Below are 21,317 nucleotides of genomic sequence, written 5' to 3' on the forward strand. Positions count from 1 at the left end.
TCACATCGTGTGCAATCTGCTGTTTCTCATAGTTTATTCTGTATTTATATAGACATCATAAATCACCAAAATAACACTTATTCCTGCTTGGAAAATGGTCCTGGTATTTTCATTTAATTGGAGCTTGTTGTTAAGTACCTAGTGTCTGTAACTGTCCAATCTTTCCATACATCAAACTTCTTTTTGGATTTTTTTTTATACAAAAAAATAATTTAGAAAGTACTGAGAACAATTTTCTTATTGGTGAGAAGAAAAAAACCTACATTGCAGATAGATTAAAATAGTTCTGTGTGATATTTTAAACATCATGAATGTATGCAGATATCAGAGTATTTTATCTAAAACTGTTACACTAAATAGAGATATAAAGTTGTGCTTTTTAAAGCACTACTGTATTTAAAAGAGTTCACTATTACAATTAATGCTTACTGTCATTAGAATGTGATTCTTGTTCCAAAGGTGAGTCAATTAAAAAGGTCATTTTTACAGCATGAATTGATTTCTTCATTTTGAAGGGAAGCGTCTTCGTAAGTAAAATCATTCTATGTTGTTAAATGGTGGTAGGAATCAATCCAAAGTTCCCTTTTGACATGATAAAGTTCCTTTTCGTGATTTATCTAGGGTGAGTATTTGAGCCATCCCTGAGCATACCCTGCCTGGTCTTTGGATGTCACAATGAGAGCTCAGACAACAATAATGGCTACAACAATGTTATTTATTTCTGCTCCTTTTTCTTTGTCAGGAGAAAGGTCTTTACTGTTTAATTTGTAACCTAGACCTTGCAACTCTATGGAGCTGTTTGCAAACAGTGATTTGAAATGCAGTAGTGGTATGATTTTGTCAGTCATCTCTGCTTAGATGGCTGGCTGGCTGTTTCTTCTTATCTTACATTCTTGATGACCATCAGAGCAAGCCCTAGTTCGTGCATGTAACACAATTTTAGCCTGAAGGAGACAGAAGTGTGAATTGCTAAATTGAAATCTCTGGCTGGCATAAAATAGTATCACTAGAGGTATAACTGATGCAACTAAATACATCACTGCTTTTTGCATGTGGGAATCAGAGATTTGCACGGTGATGTTCAGTAGTGAAGTTTTCGGGGAAGAGCTACATCCATAGTCAAATGTACTCATTTCTGAGAAGTGTGAAGTTCATATAAAGGAAATAAGGCAACATGGGAAATCTGTAGCAAATAATTTCATCTTACTGTATGAAACTGAACAAAGATTTTTGTCTGTTGCATGGTTCCGCTGCCCTGTTTCAGGGAAAGTGAGAGTCAGTATTGCTTTGTTTAAAGGGAAGTTATGCCAACTGGCGTGAAGATTCCCCACTTCACTTACCTGAGAACTGCTTTTCATCTAGAGACTACTAGATACTATGTGATACATACTAGAGGAAAATTGAGTGAGAGATTCCCAAGATAGGCACTGTTCCACAAAGTCCTGCATTTTACAGAAGCTAGTTTCTTCTGATCCGTACAAAATATATTACTCACCAGGACTTTTGTCTGCTAATCCTGGTGTGCTGCTTTTACTCATGGGGGAGCTTGTTAGGAAAGAAAATTGATTCGACGTTAAATTACAAGCATCAACAAGTGAATCTAAAGAGATTAAAAGCTGCATGTGCAGCAAGAGTGCCAGTGCTTGGAAACAAGAGAGAGTCTCCAAACTTGCGTGTTCTCTAATTAGGTATTGATGCATGGATCTCTTGAATGTAAGTTGCACTTAAAGCACGTACTGACTGTGAGCTGTGCCATAGAAATTTGAGAGAGCAATTACCAAGAATCCTGCAGCTGCTGCCTTCTGTCAGTCAGGGCTTTCACTTCTCAGTAAGTTTCCTTGAAAACAACTCCTACTTCAAAAATGTTGTTGATTGGTTTATGAAATATGATACATTACATGTGTGAGTGGTCCTGATCGATGTGTCAGCATGATTCAAGGTCAAGGGGACTAGGCTGCTTTCTGCCATGGCCATGTGTGAGCTGTGATTTTAGAGTCCAGATCTGCCAAGGGTGGCTGTGGAGTCCCAATCTATTTTCCCCAGGGGTTGAGGTATGGACTTTCCTTGTCCTATCCACTGAAAATGGGACTACCTGATGGATGCATGACAATAACTGGCATTGATCCTGGGAAGATCGAATCCCACCTTCCCCAGGACCTAAGACTTTGATCCTTTCTGTACTGCTGGTTTAGGCTATACTGATAATTGCATGGTAGTACAGAAGTGATTTCCTGCATCAGTAGGACCACTTGCTGTGACTCACAGTCTGCATTTTATAGCTGCTTCTGTGAATTTTTTTTTCCTCATTTGAGAAGATAAAGGAGGCATTTCCTGACATAAAGGAATTCCTCCTGACATAAAGGAGGCATTTCTTTTTTCTCTGTGCCTTCTGGCTATTTTCACACTTGCATCTCTATACAGTGGTACTGCATTGGAAGAGAGATTAAAAACCCTCTTTAATCACACTTCTTGTCACCTGTTGGTGCACTTGCTCCTCACAGCAATTGCAGATCCATTATTAATCTCATGGTGCAGAAGAGGATAAAGGTCATTCCACTGTTTCTAAAAGGAAATAAGAATGGCCTATTTCTAAAGGGAGCATCAATGAGTATGGAAAGGATTTGATGAGGAATAGACGGTCAGCAAGGAAAATATTCACCTTAGAAGGAGGAAATGAAGTCCAAGTGAAGCATCTCACAGACACCATCTACCATGGAGTTCTCATTATTTATTGCATTAATCTTGGCTGTCCTTATCGTACTTTCATTAAACTTACTTTATGTGAGTTCTAAAGAAATAAGGATTTGACCAAGCTAACAGTCTGTATCAGAGCAGAGAACTAAATAATCCTAATACTGATTAAACAGTACTGCATATTTCTCTTTGGCCATCCAAAACCACAGATTTTTGTGGTGGACTTCAAATAGGCAGCTGCTTAAAAAAATAAGATGTAAAAGGCAGGTTGTGAGATGCAAAAGATAACAGATTGTTTGGTACATAATAAGATTAACATTAAAGGAAGATAATCTGAGACCAAAAAGGTAGAGGGATTTAGTTGTTGTGGGTTGAGGTTTGGTTTTGGGGTTTATTGTTTTTAATTCAGTCAGAACATCTGAAAGGTATTTGAAAATCATGGCTAAATCATCACCAGTCACAACTGTATGAGAATTTGGTCTAGTATAGTGAAAAAGCTGGTCAGACTGCCAAACCAAGTAAAATGTTTTAGATCCTCCGAACCTGTATTATACTTGCCCTATAGTCAAATGGGAGAAAGTGTGTGAAACAGTGCAAGTAATTAGGAGTTACATTTAAAACAGGAGGGAAAAGGAAAACACAGAAAACTGAAGGCCAGTCAACCCAAAATTCCTGGTAAAAAATATTCAGTCTGTAGCTAAATAGATAAAAAAGATGGGGTAGGTGTTGTCAGGACCACAGTGAGATGTGAAACCAGACTCAAAACTCTACAGTGGTTCACTAGGAGTAGGAGGGTTGTTCAGTGGGAAGTAGAGATTGAGTTTTAAATAAAAAAGTTAATTTTTAAATAAAAAAGGACAAAATCTAATTCACTTATTTCATGTTGGTTAATGAAAAACAAGATGCTAGATAGATTCCATGAAATGAGACGTCATATACAAAGAATATTAGATGTCAAATGGTGCAGTTCTGCCCAGGTTTAAAAGTTAAAAAAAAAAAAAAAAAAAGAGTAAATACTTTTAGTATTTACTTTGGTGAAATAGTAATGATTTTTGCCAAAGTGAATTGTCTTGGTAAACTAATATCTCCAGCAATGTTCTGACTCAGATATTGCTAGATTTTTAAACTTGGACAAAGTTCGGAGGACAAGGTTAGAATTCAGTTTTTCTTCTCAAAGCGTGGAGGAAATGGTTAGACCTGTTAAAATGCCAAACCACAGCCTTGTGTTGCAGGTTTGGAGATTTTTTTTTTTTCCCTGCAATTTTTAACTTCTCTCATGCACTAGAGGCTTCTCTCAGATGTACTGGTAATGCATGGTGGACTATGCTAGTACCTATTAGTGGTACTGTTTCAGATGTCTGTGCCCTGTTAACATGCCTATGGCTAAACTGATCACAACATGTGTTTTCTCCTGTGATGGACTGACAAAGACCACTGGGATTTAAACACATTCTTCTGTTATGAAGAACATGTCTTGCTTCCAAGAATTGTTTGGCAATTTCATCAAAAAAATCTGTCACTGTTTGGGGGTTTTAGAGCATAGCCACCACCCTCTGTGACCCCAGCTCCTCCTTTGTTGTCCTGGTATTTTCCTGTAGTAGGCCTTCAGGATGTTAAAAAGTAGCATTGCTTAATTTCTAGAAGAACTTAGGAGACAGAAGGGAGGTAGCCTTGTGGAAAGCCACAGAAACAATTAAACACTAAAAAAACATGACCTGGTGGAGAAAAACAAATTGAAAGAAAGGTGTAAATTTTATTTGTAAGAGGATGTAGGCAGGGACACCCTGAGGTGTCCTGAGGATGAGTCCTCTTGGCAAGAAATTCGCACACTGGAGGATAGAAAAAGCAGTAGAACATGAGACTTCGAAGATGGGAAATGTAATGAAGCTTAGGGGAAGCTTCCTTTCTATTTGTTTGCTGTTTCTGTCTAACCTTAATTGCCCCTTTCATGATTTTTGCTCAGTTACAGTAAATAAAACTGTGGAATTGCTTAATAGGTAGGTTGCGTTTTCTCCGTTACTGGCGGCATTAAAAAAAAGATTAAGACAGGAGTGTATCAGATAGAGAAGAATTTGGGTTTTCTCAGCATCCCAAGTATCTTTTAATATCTTTTACAGAATGCAGCTGCCACAAAATAGTATTTCATTCCTTTAAGCTGTGAAAGTATTTTTAAATAATTGTATAAATAAATGCATTGATTTACAAATAATAGTTACAGTTTTGCTTTAATTCTGATTTCTCTGTTTCTGGATGACCCTTTTAGAATATGCAGGACCAAAGGACTTTCAGAACCATCCTGTAATGGTGTTAATAGGGAATATGCTGCAATATAATATGCTGCAATAATAGGGAATATGCTGCTTAGGGAAACTAAGCAGTGCAGCCTGAAGAGTAAGAATCCAAATAGTTTTTTCTATCTAGCTTGTTTTTATATGCTTGCAAGGAAGCAAGACCATGCAGTTGTCCTATAACATTGTTATGGGCCAATTCCAATGGCACATAACCTTCTCTTTTTTAAACTCTACCAGCTCAGCTTTTGAAAAATGGAAAGCTATTCTGTATTTTGTTTATAGGCACACAGGATTCAAATTTATCGGTTTCCTTCCTTTTCATTTAATCAAAAGTTCACAGCACTTACCCTAGTTCTTTCCAAGGCTCTGGTACAAGTACTTCTTTATGCTGAAGGAACATGTGAAGTGCTGGAATCATGAACCTTTTAATCATTTCAACAACAGAAAATTGTTTTGAGTCTTTCTTCCACTTTGGGAGAGGTGCAACTTCTGATACTACGAAAGAAGATGCCCAAACTTGCCTACAGACAGCTGATGCCAGAAGCATCTCATGTGCTTGGGGTAACTGTGTGCAGACTGGCTGCCTTGCAAGGGATGGCTTGCCAAACTTGCATGTGTTTCTGAGCTGTTCCATGACTCTAATCAAAGAAAACCATACCTATTAGGAAATTAGAGAAATCTCAATAACAGAAGTTTTACTTTGGGCTTGTTCAGCCCGTGGAACTAATATGCATTTCATTAGATGTACATGTAGAAGGTAAAATTCCTTTGAAAACTAATTTGGTAAAACAGATTGTGTCCTTTTGCAGTTCAGATTGGTGATAAAGGTTTTGAGAAATGATCATTGTTTGTGTAGTGTGAAGCTGTGGGGTTTAGTGCAACCCTTACTTTTTGGGCTCTCACCCCCAGAACTAAAAAGTTGTGGCTGTGGGATCTGTAGAGCTAAATTTGTGTCAGAACTATTTTTTTTAACTCTGTGGCAGGAACTTTAATGCCAAATCAAGTTAATCTTAGTCATGCTTGACTTTATATAGGAGCAGGGATGTCATTTGTTCTTCCACTGCCAGAAAAAAACCTTATATCTTTCTGGGGACTGTCCCCTCTGTCCTGGCTTCTTTCACAGATGGGTAGTTGTGTGTGTCAGTGCTTGGGCTGGATCGATCTTGTATTACTGGGTTATCTGAGAGCCAGCAGACACTGAATTTATGTTCACAAAGCCATGGCCTGTGTCTCATGCCCATTGCTTTGTTGTGGTAGTTGGCATCACAAAAGGGATTTGGAGTCTCAGATATGTTTAACTGCTTTGTGCTATAAAGTTTTGGCAATTTGAATTACTTTGTGACACAGTGAACTTGAAGAATCCTACCTGTAGTTTTCTCCTTATTGGAAGAATTCATGAATTTAGGAAAAGATGCATTTATTTAATGTTACCTTTATGGTCTTCCATTCCTTTGTGACTGTCATACTTAGATCAATAAGGCAATAAAATGGCACTTCAAAAAAAAAAAAACCAAAACAACCCAGAGCAGGGAACTGAAAGATCTTTCAGCATATTGTGGTGGAAGAAATGCATCATTATAATTTCACTGTGCGTTGCTCACTCTTTCATCAGGCTTCCTTCCACCTGGAGTATCTAAAGCTAGAGTTCTTTGTTTCGTGCTTGTTTTGGCTTGACTCAGTCTCAAGACTGGAGTCTTACATATGGTTCTAACAGAAGTAATCCTTGTCTTGTAGCTGGATGTAGAGGATTAGGTCTATAGTTTAGTCTGAATGTATACGCTTACCATAAGCCTGGGTGGTAAAAATACACATGTAGTGAAATTCTACAGTGGTTTTCATTGTACATGCTGTTTCCTTACAGCATTTGCAGTTACTTGCATAGTCTTGTTTGGACATTTAAAAATAACAATAATTAATGGGAGATGATGTTTCTACTTCTAATCAGTCAGGAATTCATATCTGCTGTTATGGGATGGGGGAATCAGTAAAAATCTGGAAAGCTGCAATCAAAACAGTGAAGCCAGAAGCAAATGGATTAAAGGCCTTTTGAGTTGTGTTGGCACTTTTCCTTTTTGAGAAGGTTTTTAAACTAACAGCTTGAGCTGCATAAACTTGAAATATTTCTCAAGTGTTTGTTTATGTGAATTGCTTTCTAATGAGGTCATAGCTGTTTTCCCGGACACAGTGGTATTTCCTCCTCTTGCTCTTATTTTTTATGCTGCTTTCTACATTATGCCTTGAAGACAGAACAGGCTTATAAAAATCAAACATTGCTCAGGATACTTCCAAGTTTCAACTCTAATGCTTTACAATCATTTCAAATGACTCAAGGCTGGAGATCAATATAAGCATATGTGGAAATAAGCACTTGAAATGCTTTAGAGTTTTAAAGAAAACCTGTATCATTGTCAAGAGTAACTCAGATGTAAAGTTTTTAGCTCCCCAAAAGTTAAAAGAATTGGAGTGGGTTGAAAAGAATCTGCAAATGTTGATTTTTCATTTAAATATATTTCATCTCCCACGTGAGATTGAACTCTAACCAAAAGAAAAATCACCTGACCATAAAATGGGCAGTTTTAGCTCTATGTGGCTAGGCATTACATATGTAAGTAAATAGACTTCCTTCTGTTCTACAGAAATCAGAAACATGAAAAATTGCACTTCCTTTGCTTTGCTCTTTGCTTGAAATGCAATTAATTGTGTTGGGTTTATCGACAGTATTTGATACTGTTGTTGCTGAAGTAAATAGCATCCTGTTTGCAGAACCTTTGTTTTTTCAGACTGCTAGATTTACAGCTTCTGAAAAAAACCAGACTGGTGAACTAGATACTGCTGTACTTCAGGTGGCTGCTTTCACATATTTTGGGCTAGTGTCATAGGAGGCCAAAATTTTATTCTGAAGTGGGGAAGAGGGAGGGGGCTTATGTCATTGGGTAATATAATGATGATGCTGTGAAGTCATGATTTCCTAATGACTAATGTGGAGTAGTATAGTTGAATATAAATTCAGAGTGTTTTTTCTGCAGTGTCTTGAGTCACAGTGATTCAGCCCTGAGCCATGAAAGCTGCACAGTGTCATGGAGGAGGGGGGATCAGTTGGGCTGGCTGAACAGAGTGGGCTTTGCTGGCAATAGGTGGTGGAGGTGGGTTCATGTATGTGGGGGAACTGCAAGGTCAAATCCTCTATGAAGACCTTACGATATATATATATGATGTATAGATCTTCTTCATAATCTGGAACCAAATCTCTTTGGTATAAAATAATAATAATTAATAACAATAATAATAATGAGGGAAATCTGATTAAATCTGTAAATGGTTTCATTGGTTTAATTAGCATCTTTTATTCCTTTTCTTTTTTTTAATGTTAACAAAGTAAATGGGCAATGTTCTTCCCAAAATACTTCAAAATTTTGAAAGGCTCTTACTTTCCCACAAAGTTTTAATTAAAAGTAGAGGCTCTGCTGTAGATGGAGGCATACAAGAATGATCCATCTTATGTTTTTGAAACACTAAAGTAATCATGTAACTATTATTACAATTGGGTTTATTTTTCTGTGGGAAGTATAGTTGTGAGCTGGCTATTACAGCTCCAGGTTGCTTGAAAAAAGAAGTGTTCAGTTCTGCAAAACAGATCATGCAGTCGCAAAACGTTTTTCGATTGGACAGCTTTAGTGCAATTTATCCACCTGAGTACCAAGTCCTACAGAGAGGAAGATTACACTTCAGAGACATCAGAAAGTGTCTTCTTAAAACAGAAAAACATACTATTTCATGTGCTGAAATTCGAAGTAGCTTCAGGCTTATCGAGAATGAGAAATATTTAACTTGTACAAAGAAATACCAGTGCTGTAGACTTGGTCCAGGATTTTAATTATTTTTAGTTGAGACTTTTAAGTGTAGTCAATTGCTCTGAAGGTAATTTTGAAAGCAGCATTTTATTTTCTTCCGTTGTTGAAACAGACAATAAAATACACCATGTTCTTAAAATGAAATTGTATTTGAGTTTAAAAAATGAAAGAAAAATCAACTGTTTCTTTTATATGTTTTTGTCAGTAGCAGCATAAGCTTAACTATTTCCTGTTTAGCAATATCTGTGAAATACTTCTTTTCTCTTTCTTCTTTCAGAAGTGAAGCCAACTTGCATATTTAACAGCACGGAATATTATGACGGAGACATGTTTCGGATGGATGCTTGTCGATTTTGTCGGTGCCAAGGGGGAGTCTCTATTTGTTTCTCTGCCCAGTGTGGTGAGCTACACTGCGACAGGTACTATGTGCCGGAAGGAGAGTGCTGCCCAGTGTGTGAAGGTACAGTCTCTTTGTAATCCTGTCTGCTTTTAATTCTGCTGCTTTTTTTTTTTTTTTTTTTTTTTTTTTTTGCCTGTTCAATGGAAATGAGCAAATGAGGGCTTTTGTTCTTCTGAAGTTTGCAGATTCCTCCATAATTCAGTTCATTTCTACATTTTTGCTGTGCCTGAGTGTGCTGTTATGTTCTTTGCAGTGCTTGTCTGACCTTGACACTACTTCTTAGACATGGTCAAGTGTGCAGTGCGTTTTGGGGGGGCCTTCTTGACAAAGGACATAAGAAACTGTTTCTAATTTCTGCTCAGACATTTAGACAGGCATCTCCAGAGCTGCAGTTGTGGCCCTGAGACAAATTTCAATTGCTTTGCAAGCTGCTTCTTATTCTGTTCAGCTAGAGTAAGGCACAAAACTTCTTTCCTCTACAATTATAGCAAAGCCATGGGGCAGCAATCCAATGTCAATGTTTTTCTCTTCCTCCTTTGCCCTGCTGACAGCCTTGCTAGGCCTGCAGTCCTCCTAAAAAGGGCTCTGTGAGAAATTTCACATTGACCTTCTTGCTTATATTAGAAAGTACTGGAGGCATCTTCTGCTAGAATACAACCAGAATTCCCAGCAGAGGAAGATAGGGGTGGTGCTGTGCACTTGGATCTTGCCTCAGTGGGGGTCAGGTTATGGCCACCAGGTAGTCAAAAGGCCTGTGAGGCACATTTAGTCCCTTTGTTTAAATGTGAACATAGGAATATCTTCTCAGTAAGTGAAATCACCTGGAAATCTGAAATCTCCTCAGAGGAGGAGAGGAATCTAATAATTAATGTGAATTTCAAACACTTTGCAGTCTCCTTAATATCAGTATTCCTGTAGCTCCTTGCAGGAGCAAATAAGCCAGAAGATCCATTATAGTAATGTTTTATTCCACACAGAGAATTAGAAAGTAAGGTACCTCAAAAATACATCTGAAAGAGGCAGCTGTAAGAGCTGGACCTTCTCACTCAGCACAGGATCTGGTGAAAAATGGCTTGTTTTGTTCCAAGGTACTGAGAGCTTCAGAGATTTAAACCCAAAATCTGGATAATGAAATATCAAGTGGGCAAGTTAGGAAGTCATTTTTTAAAGAGTATTTGTAATTTTTTTTATATTTTGGTGTATATTTTACATATTTAAGTGTAGGTTCGTATCAGGTTGATACATGGTGTTCACATGTAGAGAAATTGAAGTGCAAATGCTGTAGGCTTAGGTATTCTAGAGATACCAATCCGCGTTTGCCCTGTGTTTAAGACCTGGCCTAGATATTTGTTGTTGACTATAATTGAAGGCAGGATCCTAGATTTTTGGTCTTTCCTGATACAGTTGCACCTAAACTTAAAAGAGCCTTCATGCTGTAAGAAAAAAAAATAAAAAATCTGTGCTATGCTGTGATTAAATGCCAAATTGAAAAAGTCTAGAGAAAGTATGTCTGATGTGGTGAAACCCCCCCAAGTAAGTGCAGATGCACTCCTGAAGAAATTGCTGTATGAGCTGCTGACTTTATAGAATATATGAACTCTCTTGGGTTCTTTTCCTATAATTACTATTTTTTTCACATATGTGAATATTCCAAGATTTGGCATTATGAAATCATGATGACAAGATATATAGATATATAAATAAGGTATCTATATATCTGCTTTATCTGTCCTGTCATATTCAGATATGGGTGCTGACTTTCCACATTGGACTTGCAGTTCTAGATACATCCTTTATCCTCTTTGATGATTTAAATATTCAGCTACCTTATTATCTATCAATAAATTGTTCTGTCATATCATACCACATTAAAATTTGATTTCTCCATTTTTGCAACCGTTGAGTCAGACTAGCAAGAAAACCTGGTAACATTCCATTTCAGGTTTGATGAGTTGGTATGTGTTAGTCTGCAGTGGAAATGTCTTCTTTAAGACAGGTCCTTAGTAAGACAGAATAAAATGGATAAAGATTTATAATTATTGAGTCCAGTTGTTGTTTTCTAGTAATGCCTGTGGCTTAATGCCAAGTTAGAGGGTCCTTTGTCAAATCACCTGATGCTATTTGGCTTGCTTGTTTCTACTGTGTGTTCTTTTGATAGGGGTTATGGCACTAAATGAAGGAAGTCTGACTTCTCAATGATTGGATACTAAGATATATAGTGGTTTTTGCTAGAAATCCTTCTTGATTTGTTGGCATTCTTTGAAGTGAGCCTAGACAGCTGGCTCTATTAACATATTATAATTGTCCTGGTTCCTTTAAACACTTAAAAAAAAAAAAAAGGTGGCTCTGATCCCTTTTTTAATAACTTGAGTAAAGCTGACACCTAAATTGACAAGGTAAGTATTTTAAATGGGCAGAACATATCAGCCCACCCATTCATGCTTTTCTGGTTGTTGGCATTTTTTCCACCTGCTCTTCTTCTGTTGAGTGACTGGTTTTCAAGGTGCTTAGTTGCTTCCCGCTAATATTTACTTGATTATAGAAATATCAAGAAATATAAAACTTTTTTTTCTCCAACAATTCTAAAATGGCATGTAGTAAATTTGGTGTGAGTTGTATAGTACAGGCATAAGCCCTTCTTGACTTAACTCCAGGAAGAGTTCTTTCTCAAAGTTCTGTAGACTATATCAGCATTAGGAGATGTAATTTGCTGGACTCAGTGTATAGCTTTAAACACTGCTGACCTTTTAAGGGCACAAGGATCTTTGTGCTTTGAGTTGCATAGAAGGCTATTGCAAATAGCACAAGTCTTGTATGCCTTTTCTGTGCTTTTTCTGTATTCCTGTCAATCAGAATCCTGTACATAAGTTGAATGATAAAATTCACTTCACTTGTTTGTGTATGATTTGATTTTTGGCTAGGTCGAAATGGTTATTTACAGATGTGAGGTCATCCTAAAACATGAAAGGTGCAAAGTTAAGAATCGAGGAAGCATTTTAATTTTTAAATGCCTTATTTTCACAAACATCTGGTTTAGGCCTTAATCAGAATTTTACCAAAATTCTGAATATCAGTACAGCTCAGGATGGGGATGACATTGTGTGCAGTTTCACTCCAAATGTTTGGAGTGTCATAAAGTGGCTTAGAATAAGACAACAGCTACTGGCACTGCTACAGGTTTTATCTACACTCAAAATGCATTGCCTTCCTTCCAAAGTGAAGTGATGAAACTTCAAAGAAATAATCCAAGTTTCATTTCATCCTTTTTTCCCTTCAGATAGGATATCTTACTTCTCCCAAGTCCTTCCAACTTAACACTCCTGGAAAATTAACTTATAATAAATCACTTGTGCTTGTTTGATGTCTGCTATAAAACGATGTTTTTGGTTGTATTTATTGCTTTTAATATGTTAAATCTGCTTTAATATGTAATTTGTAGTGTTGCCTGCTTTGCAAATGTGACCTACTTACTGTACATTCTCAGATACTTTGTTTTTTGAGCCTGACCTTTTATTAGCCACCATGATAAATTGTATGCATTCACATTATATATATATCTTTTTAACTATTAATATCAGTGCAAATTACCACATCTCTGGAGTACTATTATTTCTGAAGAGTAAAAGCTGCTTTTATTTCAGGTAATGGGTTAGCATATACAGACTTGCATGGAACTTGAGGAGAAAGCCTGTATAAAATATGCTCCCTAAAATTCTGTTATTTAAATACCCAGATCTTAATTTGATTGCTAGCAGGTAAGTGGGACTTGTGGCTTTCAAGGGGAAAAAACTTCAACTGAAATGAAATTGAAAACTGACCTTGTTCAAAAAGCTAGTATATCTCCAAAACTGTGATGAGGTGTAGTTAAGACACATTTCCTGTTCCTGCAGCAAGTGTGCCTGAGGCCTCATCTTTGCTCGTAGTGTAAAATAGTGATATGGTGCTGACATGAGTCATTCCAATGGGTCATTCAGAAAATTTAAATTTCCTTCAGAAAGCTAGTGCAAAAAAGAAGAATCAATAGGTCCAAGAACGATTTTTTTCTGAAGAACAAAATCAAAAAACTAAAACGTTCATTAAAACACACATTCTCTTGCAATTGCTGTCATTTCAGACCCACTTTATCCAGTCAATAACCCTGCTGGCTGCTATGCCAATGGTCAGATCCAAGCTCACGGAGACCGCTGGCGAGAGGACGACTGCACGTTCTGCCAGTGCATCAATGGGGACCCGCACTGCGTGGCAACGGCCTGCGGACAGAGCTGCCTAAACCCTGTCAAGGTCCCCGGGGAGTGCTGCCCCGTGTGTGAAGGTAAGAGTGGCATTTCCCCTCATTTGGCTTTGGTCTGTCACGGCTCCTGCTTTCCTGGCAATTATCGGTTTACTTTAAAATTTTGGAGGATTGAAGAAGCTGATACAGTGTTGGCTGATGACTGAATAAATTGGTGAGGGCAGGAAACATCAGTGTGGTTTAACTACACCTCTATGTTGGCAATCTTTGGTACTCTTTTGGCACAAAGAGTATAGTAAGAGATAGTTAAGATCAGCATTATTTACTAATTTTTCTCTTATCTTTGCTTAAACCTTATTAATAAATACAGAAGTTAGAAGGTCAAAATGTTTATCTCTTGGTATTACTGTTAATTGAATTACTCCTGTTTTCTTCTTCATCACTGTCATTTAGGTGCAACAAAAAATCTCTTTGTACAACATAGTTTGGTATTGGACATAATTATTTCAGTGAAACTTGTAAAAAGGGATATTACCTGGGAGACAGATTCATTTGTCAAGTTTACAATTATTTTTCATTTGTTTTTGGAAATACATGTATATGGTGTAACTGATTGAGATTTAACTTAACTGTGAAGTAAAATGCTTTCCCAGCCTGACCATGGAAATATGAAGACTTGCAAACTGAGACATTAAATAAAATATTTTGAATTGTATATGTAAATGTACATTTAGAGCTGCATTTTCTGGAGTAGCTGTTCATCTCGAAAAACACCAGATAAATTTAGAAATGGTTCGTCTAGACCTAAGGCCATCTTCACAATGCACAAAAACTTGTTGGTGCTCAGTGAGTTGCCACTTAAGTTTTTCTCATTCCATCTCTGATTAAAAAAGATAATATTTTGGTATATCTACAAGTGTCTCAGGGCCCTTCTTGGTTTGCAGTATCCATCCAAATAAGCTCACTGGGATACTTACTTTTTAGGATAAATCTGAGAAGCGTAAGGATTTCTTACAGGTGCTCTTTAATTCCAGAATTCACATCACTAGGTATGAAGAAGGTGTTTGATGCAATGTGTAAAAGCTGCCGGTGAATTGTACAGAATTGCACTACTTGCACTGAATGAATTTCACTGTGAGGAAGCAGGTTAACTGCTGTTAATCCCCAGTGATCACCTCACAATGGATATTGCAGAGCCTGTGCTGTCACCCCTCATTATTTAGGTGTCTGTGAGCCAGCTTGGGAAGGCAGTACAGAGAGAGAGAGAAGCTGATGGAAGAATTTTCAACATGTTAGTACACTGAGAGGATTCTTTTCCTCTAATAAGGGAAGGATAGGCAAATGTCTCTATTTTCCTCTTCCAGACCAGAGGAAATTAATGAGAGATAATTGAATTAAATGCATATATATATATATATATATATGGGACTGAGCTAATTCTGAAGAACGTGGGAAGCAAACACAGGGTCAAGCATAGGCTTCCATCTGTCATTGCACAAGGTTGCAACATAAGCAAGCTGGTGCTTCATTAACACACCACACAAATGCCTCTGCAGTGCTCTCAGGACACAAATTAGGTCCTTTGGACTAGGTTAGGTAGTTCTATGCACTAATGTGTTTTTACTTTTAGAAGAAGATGTAGCTAGCAAGTGTTTAAGTCCACAGAAGTTGTTTTGTAGTTGCTGGGTGAGTGGCATATGGAGTGCAGTCATACTTATCATACAAATGGATGTAAACTGACACAATAGAACTGTGGCATCAATATTTAAATGAGGTCCTTGTGTCATCTAAATTATGTTTTATTAAAAAATAGTCTGACTTCTTATTTGTTTCTTGTGTTAGATGTTGTATGGTGTATGTTTAATTGTAGTCATCTAGTTTTGAGTGTGTCATCTGGAAGACAGTGATACTGAATGGTATTTTGAGGAACTTCCTAAATTTTAAGCTTAAAGGCATCACCTTTGCCTTGGTGGTGTTTTTCTTTTTCAACAGGTGATGAAATTATGTGAGTGGTGGAACCAACAATTAGGGGAAGTGCTTCTTGTTCATGCTAGGAGGAGGCTTCAGCATACTTGGGTACCAATGGTCAGAGAACATTTGAAAACACTTGAATCTCTCCTCTTTTATCCCCTCCCTCTCCCACAGCAAAAAAAAAAAAACCAAAACAAAACAGATTATTATGATCCATTATTGCAAATTATTTAATTCCAGGAATCCAAATATGGGATTATTTCAAGGATCAAAAACCTGGACTGTTAAAGCACAGCAGTGAGTTCAGATGCTAGCACCCAAGATTTAAAAAATTGAGTTTGCAAGAAGCAGCTTTGGATAATTTGATGAGAAATTATTCAGCATCTGAGACTTAACAACTTATTTTGCAATAATAACAAATGAAAGAATCCCTGAGAAATGAAACATAAAGGGTACCAGCAAATCTCTTGAAGTTGTGTTTTGGGGCATCGAACGAGTTCAAGGCTGTTAGGCCTTGTGATTAGCAGCCTGAATAAAAATATTTAGATACAAGAGAGCAAGGTGCTACCTGATTGGAAGTTTAAGACCTGTGTGTCTTTCTGAATCTGTGAACATTTTTCTTTGAAAGCACACATTAAGAAAATCCCAGAACGTTAGGAAAAAATAACAATGTTAGATGTTGGCTGTCTGCATTTAACATTAAGAATGTGTATTTTAAAATTATTTTTTTTAAAAGGTGATGTTTGGGATGATGGCAGCAGGAACTTGTGTGTTAGCCATAGACTTCTGGCCCATTTCCAAGGTCAGATAGCTTCATGTGTCTTAAACCCTAAATCTGAGATTAGTAGTGTTTCTACTTGGAGTTTAATGCGTGGGTGGGAAGCAAGTACTGTCTGCTTTCATTACAATACAGCTGTTGCTTGCTAACCCAGTAGGCAAGGGGCTTCTTTAGATTTCTGGTCTCTGGTTTTCTCCTTATTGTAAGGCTGAACTGGAGAAGTAAGTATGCCATGGGAAGACAGTTAAAAACTTCTACTTTTTTCACACAACTGATTTTTCCTGAATTTTAGTTATATCGTTTTAATGACAACCTAGTCCCATCTAAAATGCTATTTTGTTTCTGCCATCATCCAGCCACCTGACATCTCTATTCTGTTAACCAGGTAAGCTGCATGGATCAGTGCTCCTTCCCATTTTAAATCAGCTTCTCACTCTTTCTCCTGAGCATTGTTTCTGTTGATGAAGTTCTGCTGCTGATGCTCACTGTGTCATTCATGACCTGCAGGGGTGGTGGGAACAGGGGAGAATAATGTCCTGGCTGGGAAGCTGGCTGACAAATCAACCCCTTGATTTTAATGATTCTAATGAAAAAGATGTGCAGTACATTTAATGGAGCTAAAAGCAATGAAGTATATTCCAGGCCCTTTTTTTCCTGAAGAGGAATTAAAATGCGTCCTTGTCAGGCATTTGATGCTTTTCTGCTTACCACCTCATTGCACTTGCATATCCACAGCTTAACCTGAATTTTGCAGTGCACTGTATGAGCAGAAGTGTTGACTGTCATGTGCTCTCCAGTTTGGTTTCTCCATCCTTCTGCTTCTCTTATTTCCTACTGTTCAGGAAAGAGAAGCACAATTCTGAAGTGTGGGCAAAGGTCTGGTGTCTGTGACGTTATATAGTGTCGTATTTTCAACTATGCCGGTTATTAAAGGAGAAAAAGCAGTGTACTTCAGTGATAGGTTCAATAAATGGGCAAAAGTAATGTAAACTTTGCAGCTGATTTTGGAGTAGTAGTTTATTAGTGATTGTAAGGATAAGCATACCTTGTTTTGCACTTCTCTTTTGAATGACTTCCAGTTCTCATTCACATCTCAACATAGAGTATATACCATAGAGAAATAACATACTTTTTGCAGGTTAATTTAAAATTACTTTTTTTCAAAAGTTGTGTTATTTAATTGCACCATGAATTTACTTTGCTTTTTTGCTCTTACTTGTATACTACATTTCTTAATTCAGCTGTAGGTCTTTTTGCATTAACTTTTTCACTTTTTTTGTGGAGATAATGCAGAATGTAGGAAATAATTATTTGTATTCTAGAATCTTAACTATGCGTCACATCTAAAGCAGGAAGAATACCTGCTGAAAACCCCCTACTATCTTAGTTTAGTTGATGGACCAATTCGCACCCATATTTCTATTTAGAAATAAGTATTAGATAAAGAATAATAAGGAAGACACGTTATATACTTATCACTGTTTTTAAGCATGCATTTATTTCTCACTGGACTTCTATTTACATTTGAAAGAGAACCCACTTGCCAGCAGCCAGCTTCAATTGTGTGACCTTACTTTATGCATGTCAGATATAGGCACTTTAATACGCAAACCAAAACATTTAGTCAAAGATATTTCTATAGTATATTTTGGGCTGAGTGTTGAGGGATTTGTGGAACATGAAACTGATGAGAAACTTCTAGTCAAAGCTGCTTGTAGATCTGGCCTGGCTGTGGCTCATTCAGAATAAAAGGTTATTAGTATCAGTCACTTCTGACTCTTACCCTCTGTCTTGGATCTAAACACTGCTGTACCTGCAGTTCTGCAAATTCAGTTATTTGTTGTCTGGCTTAAAATCAGTTGCAATAAAGGACATGATTTGTTCCCCTAGGTAAGTTTACATTCCAGCAGCTTCATGAGGATAAATTTTTTCTTGGATTGCACTTGCAAAAAAATTTTGCTGCCAGAGATCACATACAACATGCTAGAAATTCTGTGTACAGAGGTTCTCAAAATATGAGCGCTGTATGTCAGCACACAAATCTATTCAGTCTTTGAATATGGTAAATTTAGAGCAAACTAGAACATTCCCATTCCCTCATGAAGAAAATCCTGATGTTCTTACTACCGCAGTGAGGAAACCAGGGTGTAAGGATTGTAGATACTGAAGTTATGTAACAGTAGCTGTTCACACATTTCTAAATTAGAGACCAAGAAGTAGCAATTGTGGTATTTCTGTTACCATACAGAGTTGATTTGTATCTGTTCTCTGCAGTAAACCCTTTTTAATTCTTCCTAACATGCTGCTGTATGTGTGTCCATGGTGTATATCCTGTATGCATGCTATGCAATACATGTTCCCATGTTGACTGGATGCCCAGATTGGTTTGATTTTTGTCTCAACATGGTTTGACCAGAGGTATGTGGGGGAGGGGCTGCACATGTGCCGCTTGCAGGAGGCAGCTAGGAGAAGATGGAGGAACGCCCTGTCTCTAGAGAGGTTTTGACAGCCATTTCCATCTCTCATGGAATAACCCGTCAGTAGGAGACCACCGAGGACGCTGTGTCCTCCAGAGAGGTTCTCCAATCGGGTGGGAAAAGGTCTCCACCAGTGGAATGTTCAACTGGGCCAGTGGTTTCCTGCAAGTGACCAGACCTTGGGAGGAGCTGAGGGGTATAAAAGTAACTGCATCACGAGCTGCAGGGCTCTTTTTTGCCCTCGCTTTTTGCCCTTGCTCTTTTTGCTTGTTCTCGTTCGCTCGCTCTCCCTCTTGCTGGCTGGACACCTGTTGACCACCTCTTGTGTCCTGTCCTACCACTTCCATCTTCCTCAACCCGCTCCAGCCATTTCCTGTCCTGCCTCCCTGCATTCCTGCCTGGGTTCCTGCCTGAGCCACCTGCTTCCAACCCTGTCACTGATCCAGCCCATCACCGCGATCCGCGCCATGACCCTGTCCAGGGTTCTGGACCTCCTGCCCAATCCCCACTCACCTTGTGTCCGGCTGCCCGTCGCTGTGGGAGCTGTGCCTGTGTAGCTGCCTGTCTCCTAGAGCTGTGCAGTGTGCACACACCCCCTGCCTCTTGGATGTCAATGGCACACTCCGAAGTTCTGGTGGTAATGCCTGCTTTTGCTCTCTGTCTCCCCTCTCTCTCTGCTGCCCCCCCCCATTCTTTTTTCTTCTTCTTCCTCCTTTTCTGTCTTTCCTATTCTTCTTTAGTAGGGCAATGGCCTTTTCGTTACCAATAAATGGTTTTCAGATACACTATTTGCCTTGTTTGGCTTAATTCTCTCCTAGATCTTCTGTTTGAAAAGAACCCCCACAGTTCCCCCTTAGTGGAACACAACATGTGCTTGGAGGCCATCCTTCATGAGTCCTGAACCAGAGTGATTGTTAAATAGCAGCTTTCCAGGAGCAGTTTGGTGATTAAGGGGAAAGAACATGTTGAATATGGATTAACAGGGCCTTGAGAAGGCAAACACCATACTGAAATTAAGATCAAGAGGAGAATTCACAAGACCTGAAGTAATCCTTTTTGCTCTCTTTCCTGTGGGTGGGTATGTCCCTGGATGACAGAGTAGGTACTTGGTTCTTTTTTGTACATTGCTCCTCTGATAAAGATGGAAGCTGGAAAGTGTTGGAGAGCTGTAAGTCCAAAGTTTGCAAAACACATCCTCGGAGGACAGGCTGAATAAATTGGATTGGTTCAGCTTAAAATAAAATGATGAAGTCAGAATGTGAACATAGCAGTCCTCAATTGCCTAAAAGGTTGTTGCAAAGAAAAAGATAAGAAAAAAAATGAAATTGGATTACAAAAGAGAAAGATGGGATTTAGAGGAAGGCAGAAAGTTGTTGAGGAAAACGAAATTCCTTCTGTGGCATGTTGTGACTAAGATTGTCTTTTTGATGTGTTCAGGGCACGGCAGTCGTATTTTCAGCCTCAGTGCAAAGAGACTTGCTCAGGAAGTTGCTTACATAACTGAAAGCAGTAATGGTAATTCACATGTAGCTTTCAGTGTTTATGCAAGTGATGGCTGTAGCTTACCAATATAGAGCCCAATATATAGCTGGGGGCTTGTGGGGGAGGATGTTTGGGGTTTTTTTTAACTAAACATCAAGGTGATCAGAACGCTTTTGGCAGGACATCTTGATACAATATGTCCATCTTGAGTCACTTCTTGCCAGTTACCTGACACACAAAAGCCCATGGGCTGTGCATGCGGCCTATCAATAAAAACTCAATTTGTGAAGCAGGCGACTGGCTGTTCTGAGGTGGCTGTTTCCACAGGGAGAAAGGCAGAAAGCCTTTCCACAGAAAAGGCATGGAGACAGAGGCGTATTGAGACAGAGCAGTGTGGAGGGGAAGACCTTCCTTCATCCTTGGCCTGTCCCCAAACTCAAGCTCTTCAGCTGACACAGCTTTTCAAGTCATGCGCCTCCTTTCTCTGGTGAGAGCTAGGAAAGGCAGGACCATTCCCTTCTGTGGATCCAGCACAAAGAATTAGTTTTAAGCTTCTGATGGATGCTTCTATATAGCTTCTATATCTCCTGTAATGATATTGGCCCTCTGGGATTTGATTTTATTTAATCTATTATCTATTTAGTTTGTTTTTTAGACTTCTCTTCATTGAGAGCCAAGGCTTAGGTAATCATACTTGTGCTTTCCCCATGGTTTTTGAGCCAACAGCTTATTTTTGCAGCACAAGGAGGTCTCAAAGGGATCACATTTCTTCAGATTAAAACAGACAGCTAGGTAGAGGGGAGAAAGTGGTTTTCCAAGTGCCATAAGGGACTGCAAAATTTTGATATGTGCTTACACTTCTTTTGGCTCAGACCAGCTCTTCATGGGGGCTGGTCTGTGTTCTTGTTCCATTGGAGCCAATCAGATCCATTGGCAATCAGCTGCAGTTAGTACTGCTGCTTACAGAGCTGCCTGCTTCTTGCTGGCTGGCAAATTTGCTTTCTAAGTAACATTACTGTGGTTTAAATAGCAATTCCATTTTTAATGAATTTTACCAAAAAATAGGGAATACAGCATATGAATATATAATAGCATGTGAGTAATACTAAAAGAGCTACAGTGATACAAATAACTGTTTCCCT

At 38.3% G+C, this 21,317-nt stretch overlaps 1 protein-coding gene across 3 annotated transcripts in view; it reads left to right on the forward strand.

The window, feature by feature from the left end:
* The window catches only part of CRIM1 (cysteine rich transmembrane BMP regulator 1), a 175,625-nt gene that overhangs the window by 110,489 nt on the left and 43,819 nt on the right, over window positions 1-21,317 (forward strand). For all 3 annotated transcript variants that reach the window (XM_039568479.1, XM_039568481.1, XM_039568480.1), the window contains exons 6-7: window positions 9,114-9,296; window positions 13,351-13,548. In XM_039568479.1, coding sequence (XP_039424413.1) covers window positions 9,114-9,296; window positions 13,351-13,548 — 381 coding nt within the window. The remainder of the gene's footprint in view (window positions 1-9,113; window positions 9,297-13,350; window positions 13,549-21,317) is intronic.

The sequence above is a fragment of the Corvus cornix genome, chromosome 3, assembly GCF_000738735.6.
Source record: "Corvus cornix cornix isolate S_Up_H32 chromosome 3, ASM73873v5, whole genome shotgun sequence".
Lineage (NCBI taxonomy): Eukaryota > Metazoa > Chordata > Aves > Passeriformes > Corvidae > Corvus > Corvus cornix.